This window comes from Vulpes lagopus, chromosome 11 (genome assembly GCF_018345385.1).
Source record: "Vulpes lagopus strain Blue_001 chromosome 11, ASM1834538v1, whole genome shotgun sequence".
Lineage (NCBI taxonomy): Eukaryota > Metazoa > Chordata > Mammalia > Carnivora > Canidae > Vulpes > Vulpes lagopus.
In genome coordinates, this window is record NC_054834.1 from 25,552,758 (window position 1) to 25,572,766 (window position 20,009).

The 20,009-nt window shown below is 64.1% G+C and overlaps 2 protein-coding genes across 2 annotated transcripts in view; one reads left to right on the top strand and one right to left on the bottom strand.

Moving 5' to 3' along the window:
• Positions 1-7,184, bottom strand: part of SUSD4 (sushi domain containing 4) — a 46,531-nt gene extending 39,347 nt beyond the window's left edge. Inside the window, exons 1-2 of the mRNA XM_041773505.1 lie at positions 7,130-7,184; positions 6,702-6,869 (exon numbers count right to left, since the gene is read on the bottom strand). Coding sequence (XP_041629439.1) covers positions 6,702-6,834 — 133 coding nt within the window. The 5' untranslated portion in view covers positions 6,835-6,869; positions 7,130-7,184. The remainder of the gene's footprint in view (positions 1-6,701; positions 6,870-7,129) is intronic.
• An 8,502-nt stretch (positions 7,185-15,686) lies between these two features.
• Positions 15,687-17,252, top strand: CCDC185 (coiled-coil domain containing 185). Its single transcript, XM_041722321.1, has one exon. The coding sequence runs from the start codon at positions 15,687-15,689 to the stop codon at positions 17,250-17,252; it is 1,566 nt and encodes a 521-aa protein (XP_041578255.1).
• Positions 17,253-20,009: the final 2,757 nt, after the last annotated feature.

Here is a 20,009-nt window from a genome sequence, read left to right on the forward strand (position 1 = left end):
CACCCACAGTCCCGCCCTGTCACCGCGCTCCCCACCCCGAACCCCTGCACAGAGACCAAAGTAAACACGACCTGTTTGGGTTCGTTGCTGTGAAGAGAAACAACATTGTAGAGGAGTGACCCTCCCGACCAAGCTCTACTCCCGCGCTGGTAATTCCACGAGATAAAAGTCACCAATTTCAAACAGAAACATCACACAGCAGGTCAAACCTTAATTTCCAGAAAGCCTCGCTCATCCTCCCTGTTGAAAACCCCAGCGTCCCGGGACAACGATGAGCGCTCATCCGTCAGGTCTACGGCCCCCGCCCCTCCTGCCCCCCAGAATACAAGTTCGCCCTGGAGCCTGGGCCTGTGTGCGGCAGGTGCGCCCGCCCATGTGCCCACGGCCTGCCCAGGGCACAGGCCGCCGTGGAGCTGCCTCCCCCTCGGAGCTCCCAGGGCCGGGTTGTCTCCACAGGACGTCAAGGGTCCTTTTGTTTTACTTTCCTGGTGCACCCAGTTTACCTCGTTGAAGACTCATAAAGCAATTACAACACTCAGTTAAGAAGCCGTTTGGAAGTGCGCTCCTTCCCCCTCCGTGAGATGCTCGCTTGTTTGTCTTCTTCTTGGGAGGATAATTCCTTCTGTCTGGCCGTAGCACAGCGACCTGTTCCTCCAAGAAGAGATATCGGGCGAGTCCTTCCCTAAAACCTAGTGTCTTAGGCCGAGCCCATCGCGTGTCCCGCTGGGCAGCACGCTGAGCAAGCTCAGATTTCATCAGCTACCAGACCCTATTCTCACCTCGACGTTGACTTCGGGAGGGAGCGTCTACCCACACGCGTGACCCCCCGGGCACCGCCTCCTCTGCTTTGATACACACTGACCACATTATCGTCTACACCCCTGCTGGGCGCTGGATCTTCTTTGTCTTAGTTTCCTCGTCTGTAAACTACGGGTCCGTACCTGCCAGCCTCGGGCAGGTGTGGCGGGGTCCTGCTCGGGGCGCGTGCAGGCCCGACTCAGGGTGGAGGCTGCAAGGTCCCCAGTCAGGGGCACTGCACGATGATTCGCAGACCGTCACCATGCGGGGCGTGGCCGGGCTGACACCCGCCCCGTCCCTTCCCAGGCGCCCGTGCTTAGCAACAGGTGAGCAGCTCACCTTGTGAGGACGGACCAGGAATCCGTAAGACGGTGTGTCTCTGACGTCTATGCGGTGTCTGTCCTAAATGCTGTGGCTGGTTTTCCAAACAAATTGGAAAAACTTTTTATCTGCCCCTTCTTGCCCTGCATGCACACACAAGGAGCCGTGGTCTCTTTTGCTACCTATGGTTATTCTGATTGTCAAACACCAAGCGAACTTGCAAACTGAGACAAGGATAAAGGAAAGTGGCCTGAGAACATCACCCTTGTCATCATTAGCGATAAATAATGCTAAGTTTTGCACTGAATTAAAAATACATGGGGCAGCCCGGGTGGCCCGCCTTCAGCTCAAGGTGTGATCCTGGAGACCTGGGATCGAATCCCACGTCGGGCTCCCTGCATGGAGCCTGCTTCTCCCTCTGCCTGTGTCTCTGCCTCTCTCTCTCTCTAAATCTTTATATATATATACATAAGAAAACATAATTTCATGCAAGCATTTTGCATCTGCACTTTTGAGGAGAAAGTGGCCCTCCATTGCGTGCTTCCCTGGGAGCAGGATGCGTCCCTTGCTGTGTCTCTCCAGGGTATACAGCAAGCGCTCACCGAAGACCAATGGGGAGATGCGAGGCAGAGAACCGGCTTCACGGGAGGTCGGAAGCCATCGCCGTGCTGTAATCACAGAATTGGAGCCGGCGGGCGGTGTGGGGAGGACGGGGCCAGGGGCCTGGCTTGCGCCTGCCCAAAGCCACGGGGCCAGCCAAGCAGGGACTGAGCCTGGCCCGTCACCCCTGAGGATCGCCAGCCGAGTCTGCCGTGGAGCTCCCCGGCTGAGGGCAGGTCTCCAGGCCTTCGGAGGCTTTTGAACTATGCCTTGATGCCGAAGCACAGGCTGTGGGTGCTCCTCTGCACGTATCCAGTCAATATTTACCGGACAGAGATCTTGCCCTGCCCCGTCCAGCACCCCAGAGTCACAGGACCACGGCCTCCCTCCACCTCGGCGCTCGGGCCTCTGGCAGCCGAGACGGGCGGCCTCTGTAGGAAATCTTCCGCGGGCCTCCGGAGCGCTCAGATTCCACCTTGTGGATAAATCAAACACTTTCCGTGCTGCTCACACGTATTCAGGTGGCCTTTTGCTGAAGAGACGTCGTTTGTAGTTTGAGAAGTTGGGATTTTCGTTTACGGTCTAGGTGCAGTGTGACATGGTGACTTTTAGGCGTCACGCGGCATGAAGAGCTCCCACTGCACCAGGTAAGAACACCCTCGATAAGACCGAGAGACGGGCGGCTCGGAACCGGCGAGCCGATAGAGGCCCGAGACCCCCTGCCGGTGCACAGCCCAGTGCCGTGGCCACAACGACACCTCCAGGGGCTGCATCCGGCGCACAGGTGCCGCCCTGACACGGGGGCAGGGCCGAGGGGGCCAAGGGCAGGTCTGCAGGCACCAATGGGAACCGACGGGGCTCGGAGGAGTCGGGCACCCCGGGCGCCCCAGAGCAAGTCCTCAGGCCTGAAGCCCACCCTCGGAATCCTCACCAGCTGCCAAGGACCCGAAGCAGAGGGGGCCAGCCTATTAGTCCCCTAACTCGAGTGGCTCCGCCGAGTGTGCTGCTCTAGGTCAGCCCCACTCTCTGGACCTCCCCCAGGTGTGCCGTTCTAGGTCAGCCCCCCTCCTGACCCTCCCTGGTGTCCTGTTCTAGGTCAGCTCCCCCTCCCGACCCTCCCAGGTATCCTGTTCTAGGTCAGCCCTGCTCTCCTGACCCCCTACGTGTCCTGTTCTGGGTCAGCACCCCCTCCCGACACCCCTGCATGTGCTGTTCTAGGTCAGCCCTGCTCTCCTAACCCCCCCCAGAGGTGTTGTTCTAGATCAGCCTGCTCTCCCGACCCCCCAGGTGTGCTGTTCTAGGTCAGTCCCCCTCTCCTGACCCCCCACGTGTCCTGTTTTAGGTCAGCCCTGATCTCTGGACCTCCCCCAGGTGTGCTGTTCTAGGTCAGCCCCACTTTCTGACCCCCCTACATGTGCTGTTCTAGGTCAGCCCCACTTTCTGACCCCCCTACATGTGCTGTTCTAGGTCAGCCCCACTCTTCTGACCCCCCCCAGAGGTGCTGTTCTAGGTTATCCCTCCTCTCCTGACCCCCCACGTGTCCTGTTCTAGGTCAGCCTTGCTCTCTGGACCTCTCCCAGGTGTGCTGTTCTAGGTCAGCCCCTCTCCCGACCCCCCGGGTGTCCTTCTCTAGGTCAGCCCTGCCACCCACCTGCACAGATGACCTCATGACCACCTCCATACTTTGCACACGGTGTCTCCCCTCCTTGCTTTGCCCCAACACCCGGCTGTCAGCTCCCAGCCTAACAGCCCTTTTGCTCTAGAACCTTTCCTGAATTCTCCTCCAACCTTGTAGGCCACACCAAACGGAAGTGGTCTCAATGGCCCTGAAACTCTGGCACCTTTGCGATCGCCTGCAGTCATTATTTCCTCAACAGCGTAGCAGTAACTAGGGGCTCCTTCCAGCCGCCGGTCAGCGTCAGCTGGGCCTTGCCTGTGTGTCGGATGCCATGCTGAGCGCCGGGGACCCAGGCGAATAGACCCAGGTCCTGCCTTCGGGGCCTTGCGGGCCAGTGGGTGACACTGCTCTATGGGGAGGGCTGGATGCGGCAGCCAGGGAAACGTGAAAGCGACTTTGCCACTTCTGGGTGTTTTGAAGTAAATTTGTTCCCTGGACAAATAAGAGAGAATAAGAGAGCGTCCTTGTAGGTAAGAGAACGTTGGACACCACAGGGCCTGGCAGGTGTTCGGCACAGGGTGTGGACGGCTCCCAGTTATTTACTGAACGGAGACAGCAAACGCCTGGACAGCCCGACAGTCTGTGCTCCCTCATTCCCAGGCGCCCACTGAGCGCCTCCACAGTTTCCGGCCGCACACCAACCCCTGGAGTCAGGCAGCAGCATCCCTGTTTACAGGTGAGGCCACCAGGCTTCCGAGGGCTGAAGCCCCAAGGCCTGGAGCCGCAGAGCCAGGGCCCGGCCTGCGTTCCAGACCCCACCGGGCTGTGAATCTCTTCCAGGCCTGACTTGCAGGGCAAACCCGGAGCCCCCTTCCCTCCAGGCAAACAGCCCGCGTGTCTCCGGAGGGAGAGGAGCAGCCCAGGCCCCGCTGCACACTCCACGCGGACCCTGGGGACAGCACGGCCGAGCGTCCCTGTAAACCACTGTTAGTCCTCTACATGCATCAGGTCTTGGGGCGCCAGACGCGGGCCCTTCGCCCTAACTTACAAAAGACACCCTGGAAAGCCACCCAGGAGTCACCTCGAGCCCGCTCAGCCCCACGCGTTCCCTCCTCAGTCTCCCTTTCTAGGCCAGAGCTCCTCCTTTCTGACGGACTTCTTCCCCCCCTTGGTCGAACGCTCTCAATTTTTCCCTTTCTAGTTTGGGCTTTTCCTGAAATACTTGCATTGGACACGCGCTTTTTTTTTTTCCCTCTTAGCTCAGATTATCTCTTACTACTGTGCTGGTTTTCTTTTTCCACCGAAAGCAATCAAAAATGAAAATGCACATTTTACAACAGCATCTATTACACATGCCCCTTTTTTGTGAACCAAAAAAAAAAAAAAAAAAAAAAAAAGGAAAGCACTCTGGGAGGGCTGATTTTCAGGTTTGTGCCTCATGGGAAGATTATGAGGCCTCTGGGCCTCCCCTGCCCCCTCACCAGGCCCTTGCATTTGGTACCTGGGAGCGAATCTGGGGTCAGAAACAATGTGTTTAAGGATGTCTCAGCGTGGTCCTTGAACTATGAGTGACGCATCCCCCAGGAGCGTGTGGGAGACGTGCAATCTTCCGCGCCCTGCCCCAGAGCAGCTGGAGCAGAACCTGCCCTTCCCTGAGATCCCAGGGGACGGTCGGCACATCGAAGCCTTAGATGCACAGCTCTCGGACCAAGGGATTTGCTGGCACTGCCGTCCGTCCCGGAGCCTGCACGCGAGTCCTCCCCCCGTAGTGTCCTCACAGAGCGTCCCTATCGCCCCCTCCACCCCAAGTGTCCAAGCACAGAGCAATCCGGAAACGATAGACGCTTCCTGCAACCACCCTCGCGGCCGGAAGGAGTTCGACGACGTGAAACCCAGATGCTGGGAGCCTTTCTGCAATGTGGGCGCCTGAGAAGGAACAGCCCTGAGCCCAGGGGTCCCGGGCAACCCTCCCTCCCTCCCTCCTTGGCCTTCAAGGCTCTGGATGCTTGCGCTCAGGTCTCCTCCCTCCCTCTGAAGAGCAGGGTGAAGGACGACATGAGGGCAAGGGGCTCTGAGGTCCTTGAGGGCGGGCTCTGCAAGCAGGAGCAGCAGAACCAGACGCACAGCCCAGCTGAGAAGCTCACGCTCCCAGTGACAGCGGTCAGAGCCCCGCAGGTGAACCCCGACGGCTGGCGCCTGCACGGGAGAAATGGCCCAGGGGTGCACGGAGGGCATGGACCTGGTTCGGCCCGGGGGTGCACGGAGAGCATGGACCTGCTTCGGCTCAGGGGTGCACGGAGAGCAGGGACCTGGTTTGAGGGCTCAAAGTGAGAACGGGGGGGCAGGGGGAGCAAAGAAGGAAGGGGGAGACACAGCCCCACCTGGCGCTCTCCTGCCCACCTGTGCCCACCCAGCTGAGGAGCAGAGGTCGGCGCGGGCCCCGCAGAGGCCGTGACCACAGCCCTGCACGCCGCGCCAGGCCATCCACCTCACACATGTTCCTATAACATGTCACCCCTTGTTAGAAAACCAACAAAGACCAAACGGCGTCCCTACGGCAAAGCAAGTGTCCCCTTGCTAATTCTGCGGCGCGTCCCAGACCGCGCCTTACCCTCGCTGGGGCCCGGGTACCCCATCCAGGCGCCTGGCCCTGACCCTGCGTGGGAGTCCAACCTGTCTTCCCTCCTCTATGTCCACTAACGCCTCCCTCAGGTCTTTCCTTCTGCGCCTTCCCTCTAGAACGGCAACATCTTAAAACGGGAAATGGTTTATTTACATCCATCAATACCTGCTTTCCACCGATTATCATTTATGTATACGTGGACAGGAGTTCAGCTCTGCAAGGCGAGTCTGCGCTCCCGCAGGTCCGCGCCAGCGAGCTCCAGGGCGCAGGCAGCGGGGGCCCCGTCCGGGGCCTCCCCCCAGCACCCAGGACCCCAGGACGAGCCACCGCTGCAGACGGGGCTGCTTGCACCTGCTTCTCCGTCACCGCCGCGCACTGACTTCCCCGCTGCGCACCGGGGGTCAGGCCCCGGGACACCTGCCAGCGCCGCCCGCGCCCCTGCACACGCACACCTGCGGGAACACCCCCCTCCCGCCCAAGGAGGCCGAAAGTTAACTTCCCCGGAGCCGTCCCCGGGCCAGGGGCCTGCGCGCAGCCCCGGGAGGCTCGCCGGGGCCCCGGGCGGCCGCGTGTGTCCGCGGAGGAGGGCGCACCCCGGGCAGAGGCCCCGCGCGCCGCAGCAGCCCTTCCCCCGCCCCGGCCCCCGCCCCCGGCCCCCGGCCCAGGTGGGGCCCCGCGCAGGTGCGTGCGCGCGGCCTGCGGGGCTGGGGTCCCGGGCGGGGGCGGGGGCCGGTCACTCACCGCCCGTGAGCTGTGCGGGCCCGAAGCACAGCGCCAGCTGGATCCACAGGACGGCGGCCAGCAGCCTGCGGGGGGGCGGCGGCGGCGGCTCCCGGAGTCCTGCGCCCGCGCTCGGGGTCGTTCCAGGATGCATCTTTCCTCCACGCGCCGCATCCGGCTCGCAGGCGCCTGCAACGGGGCGGGGGGGGGACGCGGCGGTGCCCGGGCCTCGGGGCCTCGCGGCCGCCCCTCTGCGCGCCCCCCGCGCCCCCTCCCGGCCCGCGCCCGCGCCCCCGCCCCCGCGCACCCAGGCACGCGCGGCCCGAGGCAGGCCGCGGACAGCGGAGGGGCGGCCGGCCGGGCCGCGGGGGACCGGGCCCCGCACTCCCCCCGCCCCGCGTGACCCCGGGCAGCTGGCGCCGGCTCCCGCCCCTCGGGCCCGCGCTCACCTGCCGCCGCCGCCCCGCGCCGCCCCGACCCGCATCTGGGCGCGACCAGCCTCGGCGCCCGCCCCCCTCGGCTCCCGGGGCGCTGGGGCGCGGGGGGCGGGGACGCGGGCCCGACGCGCGCCCGACACCTGGGCCCGCGAGCGCGACGCCGAGGACGGGGCCGCGCGGGGCGGGGGCGCGCGGGGGCGGGGCGGCGCGGGGACCAATGGGAAGCCCGCGCGCCTGCACCTGCCGGCCCCGCGGCCTGAGCCACCGGCCGGGACCCACGGGCCCGCGCCTCCCCGCGCCCCGCCTGGACCCTTCGGAGAGGGGGGCCTGGAGAGGTGGGTGCCCCCAGGGGTCGCCAACGGGGGGGGGTAAGGGGGGCAGTCGGTGCACCTGCAGGAAGGGGACCTGGAGAGGGGAGGCCTGGAGAGGTGGGTGCCCCCAGGGGTCGCTGTCCGGGGGGAGGGGGCGGTCTGTGCACCTGCAGGACCTGGAGATGGGAGGCCTGGAGAGGTGGGTGCCCCCAGGGGTCGCCAACGGGGGGGGGGGTAAGGGGGGCAGTCGGTGCACCTGCAGGAGGGGGGACCTGGAGAGGGGAGGCCTAGAGAGGTGGGTGCGCCCCAGGGGGTCGCCATCTGTAGGGGGGGGCGGTCTGTGCACCTGCAGGACCTGGAGATGGGAGGCCTGGAGAGGTGGGTGCCCCCAGGGGTCGCCAACGGGGGGGGAGGTAAGAGGGGCAGTTGGTGCACCTGCAGGAGGGGGGACCCGGAGGGGGGGGGCCTGGAGGAGAGGTGGGTGCCCCCCAGGGGGTCGCCGTCCCGCAGAGTGGGGGGGATAGGGGCAGTCCATGTACCTGCAGGAGGGGAGACCAGGAGATGAGAGGCCTGTAGAGGTGGGCGCGCCCCAGGGGTCGCTGTCCGGGGGGAGGAAGGGGGGCCATCCATGCAGCTGCAGGAGGGGGACCCGGAGGAGGGAGGCCTGGACAGGTGGGTGCGCCCCGAGGCAGCCGGGGTGTTGGCTCCCGTCCTCCCTGCACACCCTGGTTGGCCGCCGGCCGCCCCCGCTGCCCGCCGGGAGGGGTGGACTGGAGGTGCTGCCGCAGGCAGTGCTCACATCGGGTGGCGCCCCGGTATTCCGCCCGATTCCTTCACCCAAAACCCCGCGTCTGACACCGCTACCAAATCACCGCTGCCTCCCATTGGCTTTCTCAAAATCTCCCACGCTGACCGATGGTCGTTGGGACATGACAGTTGTTCCTGTGTTGTGTCACCGGGAGCCATCTTCATGAATTCTGTCGGGACAGGTTGACTTTTACTATTTGTATTTATTGTTTCTGCTTCGTCAACCGGAGGTGGTGGCCGCCCTGCACCGGGCGGGCTTGAGGCCGGGCTGTTGCGAGCTCCTCCTCTGGGGGCTCCATAGTCCCACGGGCCCCCCCACATTTCCGAGGTCCTGTGACCGACCTCTGCGGTTTGAATACTTACTTCATTTTTTATTTTCTCAATTTCCAAGCCTTTCTGCTCGCTGCCACATCCACCAAGCTGAAAGCTATTTGCTGACGGCGCACGTGTCTTCCCGGTAGTGGGACACACGTCTGCACTCCGGCTGGGGATGGGTCCCCTCTGCGGGCAGAAGCGGCCGCAGCCCACCGCACGACCCCTGGACTCCTCACCCGTGTCTGGACGCAGCCTAGTGTCCCCGTTTTCTGGCTGGCACATGACGGGACTGACCAGTTACTCTGAATTATTTGCTTCTCTGAACGGATCTCAGGAGGATGAACGTGGGGGCAGCCCCCACAGTACACTGCGGCGTCTCCTGCGCCCATCCCCTGGGGCAGCCCCCACCACACCCAGCTGCGCAGGTGGGCGCGACACGACCTACTTTCTCTGCGTGAGTCGGGGCGCTGGAGGTCAAGGTGTCAGCAGCTCTGGCTTCTTCCGAGGCCTCTCCCCATCTCCCCCCGGTGGCCTGGGTGCTTCCTCCGTGTGTCCCCCTCCACGTCCTCTTGCAAGGACACCACCCTAATGACCCCATTGGACCGCGATTACCTCTCTCTAAACCTACTCACATGGGGAAGGCCTGGGGCTTAGGGCCCAGCGTCAAGCTCGAGAGGACACAGTTCAGCCCGCATCTCACAACAACAATGAGGCATCTGCGTGTTGCTCAGCTCATCCCACATGGCAGGATGATGAGGACGGGGAGATGGATCTGCGGGTTCCGGGGCGCGGAGCCAGTGAGGGCCGCCAGCCGCCCCCAGCTCGTGGGTCCACCGCCCGTTATCCTGCAGATGCTACGTGGGTGCCCTTCTCAGGAGACGGAGAGGACAGGGCAGGTGGGACGCGGGCGGGAGCATCCCTTACACCGCCGCTCGTTGGCGGAAGGGTCCTCCGTGGCCCTTCCTCTCGTGCAGGCATCGTCTCCAAAACCAGCGGGCGCAGAGCCCTGGGGTGTCCTCGGACGCCCTGGCCCGGCTCCAGTGCTCCCTCCTCCCTCCACCACCAGGGTCCTCCCTGCCTCCCCCCGCCCCTCCCTGCCCACCTGCCCACCTTTGCAAAACTAACTGAATCTCCCCTGAAAACACTCTGGTTTCACTTCCGTTCCGGGGGTATTACCTGAGCACCAACCGTGAATGGGCCCTGCGGTCGGCGCCGGTGGCGAACGCGACACAGAACGCCCGCGCCCTCAGGGAGCTCACGCTCCTGGTGAGGAAGGCACGGGCCGGGCGCCGTCCGCACGTGGAGAGAGGAACGAACAGACTCGCGCGGATGGAGAATATGAAAGATGAGTCGGGGGTGGGCGGGGGCCAGAGGGTGCGGGCTGCGGGCGAGGGACCAATGCCCACTGCGCCTTCGCCCTGCCGCTGCTGACATGCCGGACGGTGGGGTCCTGGGGCCAGGCGTTCCCCCCTACCTGTCCCCCTGCGGCTGAGCCCGGGGCCCCGTCAGGTGTCCATCGGCAATTCATCCCTCCTGACGGAGAGGACAGGGCTGGGCCCGGGGATGCGTCCTAAGCTGACACGGGAACGCCCGTGGGCCGCGAAGCACGGCAGGCCCGGCCAGCGACAGCAGGTGCCGTTGGTCACCAAGCTGTCCCAGGAAACCTCCACTGGGCCTCCGCAATTTCAATTCGTTACATGGTTTAATTTAACCCATTTGTTTGTACAGTTCACGGCGAGCCCACCGCCCATCCCTGCGGGATCAAAAATCACTTTGAAAGGCACAAGGACAGATAGGGACGGAGAGGAAGGAGCAAGAAGGGGGCCGGCGGAACGGGTGCAGCACCCGGCGGGCGGGGGAGGGCGGTGACCTCAGGGAAGCTCCCCTTGGCCAGGGACGGGCACAGGCTGCTGGGCTTCTGCCTCGTCCAGAAGCTTCTCTCCCCACGACCCCCTGAGCAGAAAGAACCAGAGGGGGCAGCCCGTCTGCACAGACCAGAGCCCTGTCCACAGGCACCCCTGAGACGGACAGACATCAGGGTGCGACAGCTGAGGCTCGGCAGACGGAGGCTGCACCTCTGTTATGTCAGCTCCAAGTGGAGGGCGTCAGGCAGGGCCACACAGGTGGGTCCCCGGGGCAGGGTCATGGCCAGCGGGTGATGGAGGCCACACAGGTGGGTCCCCGGGGCAGGGTCACAGCCATCGGGTGATGGAGGCCACACAGGTGGATCCCCGGAGCAGGGTCACGGCCAGCAGGTGATGGAGGCCACACAGGTGGGTCCCCGGGGCAGGGTCACGGCCAGCAGGTGATGGAGGCCACACAGGTGGGTCCCCGGGGCAGGGTCACGGCCAGCAGGTGATGGAGGCCACACAGGTGGGTCCCTGGGGCAGGGTCACGGCCAGCGGGCACTCAGGCGGCCACTATGGTACCGTGAGGGGGTCACAGTCTGTTGGGCCGTGGGCTCCCCGCACAGCTACCTGGAATGTTCTGGAGTGCTCCCGGCCTGCGGGCTGTCCCTGGGCAATGAGGCAGCACAGGGACCCAGAGGCAGTGCCCAGCGCGGGGTGGTGACAGGGATGGAGTCCAGCGCCGGGAGGGCCTCCGTAGGGCGAGGCCCCCCACGCCCTCTTGCCTTGGGCCCTTTCTGCGGCCGTGGATCCTGGGCGGGGGCTCCTCCCCCACAAAGCCCGGGGTCACCGCCGCGGGCAGGGCCAGCGCCTGGGGCCTGGCAGGGGCGGCGGGTCCTTAGGAGACCCGGTGTGTCGGGGCAGATGCCACGGGTGCGGAGCAGCGACGGCCCGGGCAGCTGCCTTCCTGACGGCCAGGTGGAGCGGCCCCGACCCTGAAGTGCCGGATTGGCCCTCGGGTCCCTGGGCAGCCACCAGGGCGGGTGACACAGCGTCTCCCCTTAGCGACGACGGTGGGAGCGCAGGTGGCTTTCGGGCCTCCTGCATTATGGTCAAAATGCCACTTGCCTGAGCGTTGACTTGGTCTCGCCCGTCAGCTCCCTCCCTCCTGGCCTCTTGCCTTTCACGCCCCGGGCAGCTGGGTGCCAGGGCTGCCCTGGGACGACCCCGAGCTCGGTGGGGTCGCCCCTTGAACCCGGGTCCGGCGTCCATGCCGCTCCTTGTGAGGAACCCAGGCCCTGGAGACGCCCGACAGGCCCACCGGAGCGCGCCCCACAGAGGACACGGGCCTCGCTTGCGCCCGTCCCCCCATCCGACCTGGTGTGTCCCTTGCCCCCTGATGCTTCAGGGCCGCCCTTCTAGCAGGTGCTGCTGGCCGGCCGCTGTCTCTGAGTCCACGAGGCGCGGGAACCAGGTCCCAATCTTCCCTCTGCCGTCAGGCCGAGGCCACGGCACGTCCATTCAGGGGCGCCCGGCGGTGGCCCCTGGTGGGCCTGAAGTCCTGGGGCGGGGTGGGCGTTGTCACGGGTCAGTACGGGGTGTCCCCTGATCGGGGCAGCCGGGACGGCTTCCCGGGAGCCGAGGCTTGAGGAGGGGGCACTGCTCGGTGTAGACGGCAGCCCAGTTAGCGACACGGGCAGGTAGAGCCAGGGGTGAGCGGCCGGGCGAGGGGCACCGAGGCTGGACCCGCCCAGAGGGTCCCCCACCCCGGATCCCCGCAGCTGAGCTCCCCGCGTGTCCTGCCGAGCTTTGTGACAGACGCGTTGCCTCTGAAAGTTAAAAACTCCCGCCTTTGTAAAAACTTTTAACAAAGAGCGGCCCCATGCGGCGTGCACGCGGTGGCCACGGACGCTGTCACTCCCCGGCGTCTGTATTCCTGGGTGACCTGAGGAGGACGTGCGGCGGGCCCCCGAGGCCAGACTTGGAGAATTAATAAGGTCCCCTGTAGCTCAACCATTGAGAAACACTGTTTTTTTGCTTTATTTTATTTACTTACTTTTTGAGAAATACAGTTGGGACCCCAAGTATCATCTTCTTAGAAAAGGTGACCTCAAAGCAATTCGAAATCAACTTTGAGAGTGGAGTTTCGATCCACATCTCGAGTCACCGACGTAAGGAAGCGTCCGGATAGTTCCGTAGAAATCCCCAAGGCTGCGCTCCAGGACTCCCGGGGTGGGGGGGGGGGTGCGGCAAGCTCATTCCTGTTTCATCGTGAATTGGGATCATGGAATCAGAGCACACCTGCCGTGTTTTCTAGAACTCCAACAAATGAGGAAAGGAGGCCCCGGCCTTTATTTGGTGGAAGGCCCAGATCCCGGGGCCTGCGGGGGACCTGGAGGTTTGGCGCCGAGGGCCTCCTGCCGCACAGAAGGCAGCTCGCCTGTCTGCAGAGTCCGGGGACCGCCCGGCCCCTTAGCTCCGGCAGGGCCCCATCAGCCGCCAGGGCAGGGCCGTCCTCTGCGGCGTCCCGGGGTCTGAAGCCTCCGCCAGCCCGACCCCAGAGGCCTCCCGTCCCCATCCCGTCCAGCCCTTCCCAGGCCGCCGTCCACTGTTGTGCGTCGTGGGGCTCCCGTGCCCCCAAGGGCCCCTCCCCGGAGCGCATCACGGCCTCTCCAGGCGGAACCACCGGGGCCCCAGGGCCTGGCCTGTCCACCACCTCCTGTCCCCCGGCCACCGTCAGGCTTACTGACCCCCCACCGGATTACTGCACGGATCTCCTCCCCGGCCTTTCTCCCCGGTTGACTGTCCACACTGCTGCCGGCTGAGTCCCGAAATACAGGCCCGATCAGGTCACGCTGCATGGACGCCTGGGCCCACACAGGGAACCCCAAGCCCCGTCCTCCTCGGGGAGGCGTGACCAGCAGCCCCAGACACGAAGCAGGGTAACCGTGGGCTGTGCTGGGGACACAGGTCTCCCCCACACCTGCACCTGCTGGGCAGCTCTGCCCTGGATGCTGGGGGCCCCACCCGCCACACCCCTGCACACGAGCCCCCAGCCTTGCACGGCACACACAGGCCCCCGTGCGCCAGGGCTTCCTGCAGCTCCACAGCGGCCCCCCAGCTTCTGCCCCTCGCCATCTGGCGGGACGATGGCTGCCCCTAGCTCTGCTACCCATGCCCGCCTGAGACCCTCCGTAGGAACCACCCAGGTAACGGGCCTGACAAACCCGCCCTCTTGCCTCCAGGGACCCCGCCAGGGTCACCGCAGAACCACCGGCCACGTCTGTTGCCTGCAGTGCTGGGGGCCAAGCCCCAGGGGACCCGCCTGGCGTGGCCCAGACCCCAGTGGCGGACGTCTGTGCTGCCTGGGCTGGAGCCGTCCTCTCTGCAGGAAGTGTCAGGCACAGGCCAGCACCCTCGGCCCTTGAGGAGTTCTGAGGACGCCGGGGGAGCCCAAGGCCGAGAGCCCTGAGCTGGGGACCAGAGTCCCCGGGCTCCGCTCCAAGCCGGCCCTCTCCGTTCGGCCCCCAAGCCCCGGTTTTACCACTCGGGGCGCAACGGGAATGATAGTCCTGGGGCCTGGGCGCTGCCAGGAGCACGCTCACCGCTTAACCCGGGTTGGCTTCAGTTTCCCGGATGCAGCCGCCTTGCCCCAGTGACGTTCGCAGCTGGAGGAACCCACAGATCGTCTCCCGACAGGATGAACCAACGAGAGCTGGACGTGGAGCCGTCCACTCAGGGCGACCCTGGGCTGCAGCGCTGGCCGGGGGCAGGTCCCCCTGTGTCCCCGTGTCCCCGTGTCCCGCTGCGCCACGCCCCCCAACACCCCTTTGCAGTGATGGGACACGGCCCCGTACCGGCCATGGCCATATTTCCAGGCGGGGAGATTTCGCAGGTTTTCCAAAGCTTTACCGGTAAAACCCACAGTCACAAACTCCTTTTTCCAACGACGATGTGAACAGCACCAGCAGAGGCCGAGGGCAGAAGCAGCTTCTCCACTGCGGTTGGGCTGCTCCCTGCCCCCCGTGGGCTCCCGGGGGCTTGTCACAGTTCTGGAGGTCCGGCTCAGAGGAGGCTCTGCTGTCTGCGACCAACGCCAGTGTGGGGCCCCACCCTCATCCTGCAAAGGACCCTACGCACCTCGCAAAGGCCGGCCCCCAAGGACCAACCCATGGGGTGTTCGGACCTCGATCCACTAGTGGGGCCCGAGGGCGGTGGGCTACCAGGTCAGGGACACAGCACCCCCAACCCCAAGCACATGTCCTGAGAGGCTCATGCTGACGTGGACAAAGGGGTGAGTCTGAAAACCCCTGCCGTGAGCCAGGTGACCTCCGGGGTCTCAGGTTTGTCTTAAGGACTTGTTATCAATCCTACAGGCCCTGCCTGGCAGGGTTGGTGCGACGTGGCCAGGAGATGCGGGTGAAGGGGACAGCATGACCCCTGCTCATCCCGCTCCTCTGCGGGTGGCTGTACCCGGAGACTGTGGTCCAGACCAGCCTCCCCACTGCACCCCAGACAGCGGGACACCCCGAGATGCTCCACATGGAGCTTGCTTTAGAACTGCCCTAATTCCACTCTTTTCTTGAGCTGGGAAATCTGCAGAAACTTCTGCAGACCCCTATATTAACTTCAGTTGAAAACAGGCAAACAAAACACACAGGGGTGGGCTTGCTCCAGCACAGGAGGGGCCCACCCAGAGCTCTGCAAGCCCGGGAGGTGCAGCCGGGCCCCTGCCCCCCCATGCCCAAGGTTTACGCTGCGGGTCTGCCTCCAGCCGGCTCCTTCCAGGTGCACTTGTGCCCCCCCAGGACCCGGTTCCCGCGGAGCAGCCCCTGTAGGCCAGGCCCCCTCCCGGCAGTGCCCCCAGGCCAGTCCCCTTCCCCCACCAGCAAGCCCCTTAAGGACAGGCCTCCCCACGGCAGCCCCAGAGGCCCTCCTACCCCAGCAGGCCCTGAAGTCCAGCCACCCTCCCCACAGACCCCGAAGGCCAGCCCCCTCTCCCCGCAACCCCCCAAGGCCAGGCCCCTCCACCCTCACCCTCTGCAGCCCTGAGTGCCCCCTACCCTCGCAGGCCCTGAAGGCCAGACCCCCATCCCCCCCGCAGTCCTCAAAGGCCAGCCTACCCCCCTCCCCGCAGCCCCCCCTGCAGCCCCCGAAGCCACCCCCTCCCCCTCCCCCTCCCCACCGCAGCCCTGAGGCCAGACCCCCCTTTGTGAAGTGGCCACCGCGTCACAGGCCCGGGTGGGGCCGGGGAGGGGCCAAGGCCCGCGGGGTGCACAGGGGCGCAGCATGGAGGGCCTGGGCCTAGGCCTCTGCTCCCCGCGCTCGCCCCTGCGGGGGTCCCGTCGGGAGGCGGGGTGCCCCGACTCGCCCCGGGAGAGCCGCAGCCTGACCCACGTGGCCGCGAGGGCCCCCGTCTGCGCCAGGAGGCCCCGGCCCCCGCCCGCTCCCTGCCCGCAGCCCCGGGCGCCCCCGCAGCGCGCCCCGGCCCTGGGAGACCCGCCCCCGCCCGCCGGGAGTCTCGGGGCGCAGCGGGCGCAGAGCGGGGACCCGTGGGCGGGGCGCGCGGGGGGCACGGAGGGCGCGGGGGGCGCGGGGCACTGGTCCCAGGCCTCGGGGCTCCCGGACGAGCCCTCCGTGGCGACCCGGGGGGTCCGGCCGCCCTGCGCCTGCCCGTGCGCCTGCGGGAGGGCGGCCTGCGAGCCGCGGGGGTCCCAGGGCAGCCGGCCCGCCCCGGCCTCAGGGCCCTGCGCAGATCCCCCAAGCGCGCAGAGCCTGCGGGACCCGCTGCAGGAGGCCGCAGCGCGGCCCGGGGACCAGAGGGCGGCCGTGGTGCTGGCGCGGCTGCAGAGGGCCCGGCGCATGCGGGAGCTGCAGCGGCAGGCGGCCCGGGAGGAGCTCCAGCGCTCGGGCCACAGGGTGCCGGCGACCCTGGGCCGCCAGTGCGGGCGGCTGCTGCAGGAGAGCCCGGAGAGCGCGGAGAGCCCGGAGAGCCCAGAGAGCCAGGCGCAGTGGCCACAGCAGGAGCCGCGGGGCCGCGGGCAGGACGGCCAGCCCAGGGGCAGCGCCAGGCCCGGACACCCCGGGGGAATCCCCACCGCAGAGGCGCAGCCCGCACCCTGGACGCAGAGCCTCAAGCCGCCACCACAGGAGCCTCCCCTGGCGGTGCAGAGCCTGCGGGAGCAGGACGGGCCACAGGACGGGGAGCAGGCCCCTCCGGGGAAGCTGCCCGCCCCCGAGACCCAGGCCAGGGCCCGGGAGACCAGCCTCAGCTCGCTGGTCAACCACCAGGCACAGAGGGTCCTCCTGGACTGCCAGGCCAAGGCCGAGGAGCTGCTGAGGAAGCTGTCCCTGGAGCAGAGCTGCCCACAGCCCCTCGACAGCCAGCTCGAGCCGAGGACCGGGCCACAGAGGCCGCAGGAGCAGCTCAGGCAGGTGCAGCCGCACGCAGGGACCACCGAGGTGCAGACGCGGGCGCACCAGCGGCTGCTGGCCCAGCTGGCCGAGCTGGAGAGGTGGCCGCCCAGGAGTCCGGAGCACAGGAGCGCCAGGGACAAGGGGCAGCGCAACCCCGAGCTGAGTGTCCCGCGGGAGGAGCTCCGTCACATCCTGAGGCTGACAGCCAAGAAGGAGGAGAAGGGCCATGTGGAGGGCATCGTGGAGGGCATCAAGGAGGCCGTCAGGAGGAAGGAGCAGAGGCTGGAGCAGATCTCCCGGGAGAGCGATGCCGCCTTCCAGGAGTTCCAGAAGCTGTCCTGGGCCTCGAGGAGGGACCAGGCCCGCACGCTAGCCACCAGCCTCCTGGAGCGCAGGCCGCTCAAGGGCCCGCGTGGGGAAGGGCCACAGGGGTGCTGAGAGTGGGGTGCCTGGGGCCGGGGCGAGGCAGAGGCAGGCACCCCTACGCCCTGCAGAACCGGGTCACCACCCAGTGCGGGTTTCAGAAAATATATAAAATACCTGCACTTTCCGCTCCTGAACTCCCTCATTGATTTATGCGGGGGCTTGGGAGGGCTGGGGGTACACATGCCGGGATTTTAAGAAAAGGCCTTGCCTTCCTAAGTTTCGATTTAAATAGAAAATACTCATTTCGCTGTCGGGTAACCCTAGAAGCACACATCAGGCCCCTCCTTGAGGAACTAGAGAAGAATCCACAGGAGGGGATTCAGATCCGGGTCCTAAGTCTTTGGCCGTCCCAGAACTCACACATTATAACTGGTTGGGAACAGGTGCTCTGAGGGACGGGAAGTAAAATAATCACTGTAACGAGAGGTGTGAAGTCACAGGAAACCTCCAAGAAAGAAGAGATTGTGTGTGAGTGGGTGAGTGGGACGCTCTCTGCAAACAAGTGGGTCTGGGAACCCTGCACACCACGTGCCCTCTTAGCTGTTTCTAATGCACCTGAAAGCTTTAAAGGCTCTGAAAAGGCCTGCAGTAAAGAAATTAATGGTGAAACCTAGTGGTTGTCACAAACCGTGGAACCCTTTTACCCTCGGATCACTCCATGGAATTGGCGTTCTGTGACTTGGGTTTGGTGATCCTGCTGCTTCCCCACTTTGCCGCAGCCACGCTATCCTGGAGCTCACTGGGACCTTCTTGTCTGATCCTTTGCACACTCCCCCACTTTGGCCAGGCCTATCCAGTCTTTTGGAACAAAATTCGATTGGAATCTTTCTATTTCTCCTCTGTACCTCCTGAAGGAGGTGGGTGATGTCGTCGGTGTACACGCGTGGTGTCTAATGGGCCGAAGCAGCCCTGAATGAATGACTAAGCGTGATTCAGGAACAGGGCATTTTCAAATTAAGGAGCCACAGGCTGAGCAGATTTTAACCCATCACACCCCAAAGCATCTATCAAAACATTACACAGGTTTTCTTCAAAGCCCCTAATGTTAACATTTGTCTTTAGAAAAGACAGAAAGAGAATAAGCCTGATTATCTTATTAGGATTTTTGAAATGACATGAAAGGTAACCTGACAAGGGATTTTGATCAGAGGTCAGTGTGAGAGTCACGTTCTTATCTTAAAAAAAAAAAAAAGAAAAAAGATTTTATTCATGAGAGAGAGAGAGAGGCAGAGGGAAAAGCAGGCTCCATGCAGGGAGCCCAACGTGGGACTCGATCCCAGGACTCCAGGATCACACCCTGGGCTGAAAGCAGATGCCCAACCGCTGAGCCACCCAGGGATCCCAACTTTTTTTAAAAAAATTTATTATTTATTTCAGAGAGAGAGCAAGTGAGCGTGGGAGCTGGGGAGGGACAAGCAGAGGTGTGCTGAGCGCAGAGCCCGACTCGGGGCTCGATCCCACATCCCTGAGCTGAAACCAAGAGGCAGCCGTTCAACCGCCTGAGCCACCAGGGCGCCCCCTGTTCTCCTGCACAGCAGGGACCCTTTAGACCCTCTTCCCTGATCCATGCCCTGCGCCTGTCCTGGGTCCCCCAACGAGGCCTCCGCGGGCCTCGCTCTTTTGCACAGAAATGCAAGGGCTCCTACATCTTGCCTCGATCTCCAGCTTAACCTCTCCTCTTCCTCTGGGTCACCCCGCTGTTCCCACCACATGCCACCCACATGCCCGGGGTCATGGGACAGTGTGTGGTGGACCAGACCTCGTGTGAATCTAACTCCTCCCCTCTGTGCAGCCGACCCACAACTTCGGGGAAGTCACCTTCCGGAGCCTCAGCTTGCTCACCGGTGAAGCAGTTATAATCCGCACTCGTCAGGGACGAGTCACCAGTGTGCGCCGCTCAGCGTAGCGCCCGGAGCCCGGTGCAGACCTTGTCAAGTGTTGCATTTTATTACTGATAATAGTTCTGAGTTCTGTTCTCCTTGTGTCCACCCCTTGGTCAGCTCCCCAGTGGTGCTCCTATAAAATAAAACAGAAGATGGAACATACTTACTTTCCCTGTTCCTGCATCAAAATAAATCAGTGTATAACTATATACCCTGAGAGTCGTCTATGAAACAACACTAGAAAAAGTGCAGAGAAGGCCAAGGGGCTGCAGACTCAGGACTCGAGGAGCTGCACCGAGCAAATGCACTGGGTTCCTTTCCGCTGCACACACCCCAGACCCAGAAGCGCCAATGAGCCAAGATGAAAAATGCTCCAACAAGTCTGTTGTCTCTGGCCAAACCAAGAAAAGGGCAGCTTAACAAGATGGAAAACGTTCAGATAGTAATTCCACTCCAGCTAAACACCCCAGAAAATCCCGTGATCTGCCCCCACCCCGCCATGTCAACAAAGACCTCGGTTGTTGTCAGGTTGAGATAAGGAGCTCCCCACCCTGGCAGTGTCAGTGGAGACCAAACAGGGGGCTGAGACTTTTACCCACCACCTCTACACTTACCCGCCCACCCACCACCCACCACAATCACCACCCCCACTATCACCACGACCACCATCCACCTACCCCCATGCCCACCCACCACCACCATCACCACCCCATGCAGTGATGGAGCATCCCTCCCTCTTCCTGCCAGGAGCTGTCAGAAAAGCCTAGTAGACAGTGCAGAGTTTTGTCACCATCCAGCAACCAGGGAGTATCCAGGTGGCCTCAAGGGAGTGAGTATTCCCACCTCCACCAGACAGTGATGAGGAAACCACCTCCCTCTCCACAGA

Coding starts and splice junctions, on each gene's coding strand:
- CCDC185 (XM_041722321.1), top strand. CDS start 15,687: ATGGAGGGCCTGGGCCTAGGCCTCTGCTCCCCGCGCTCGCCCCTGCGG.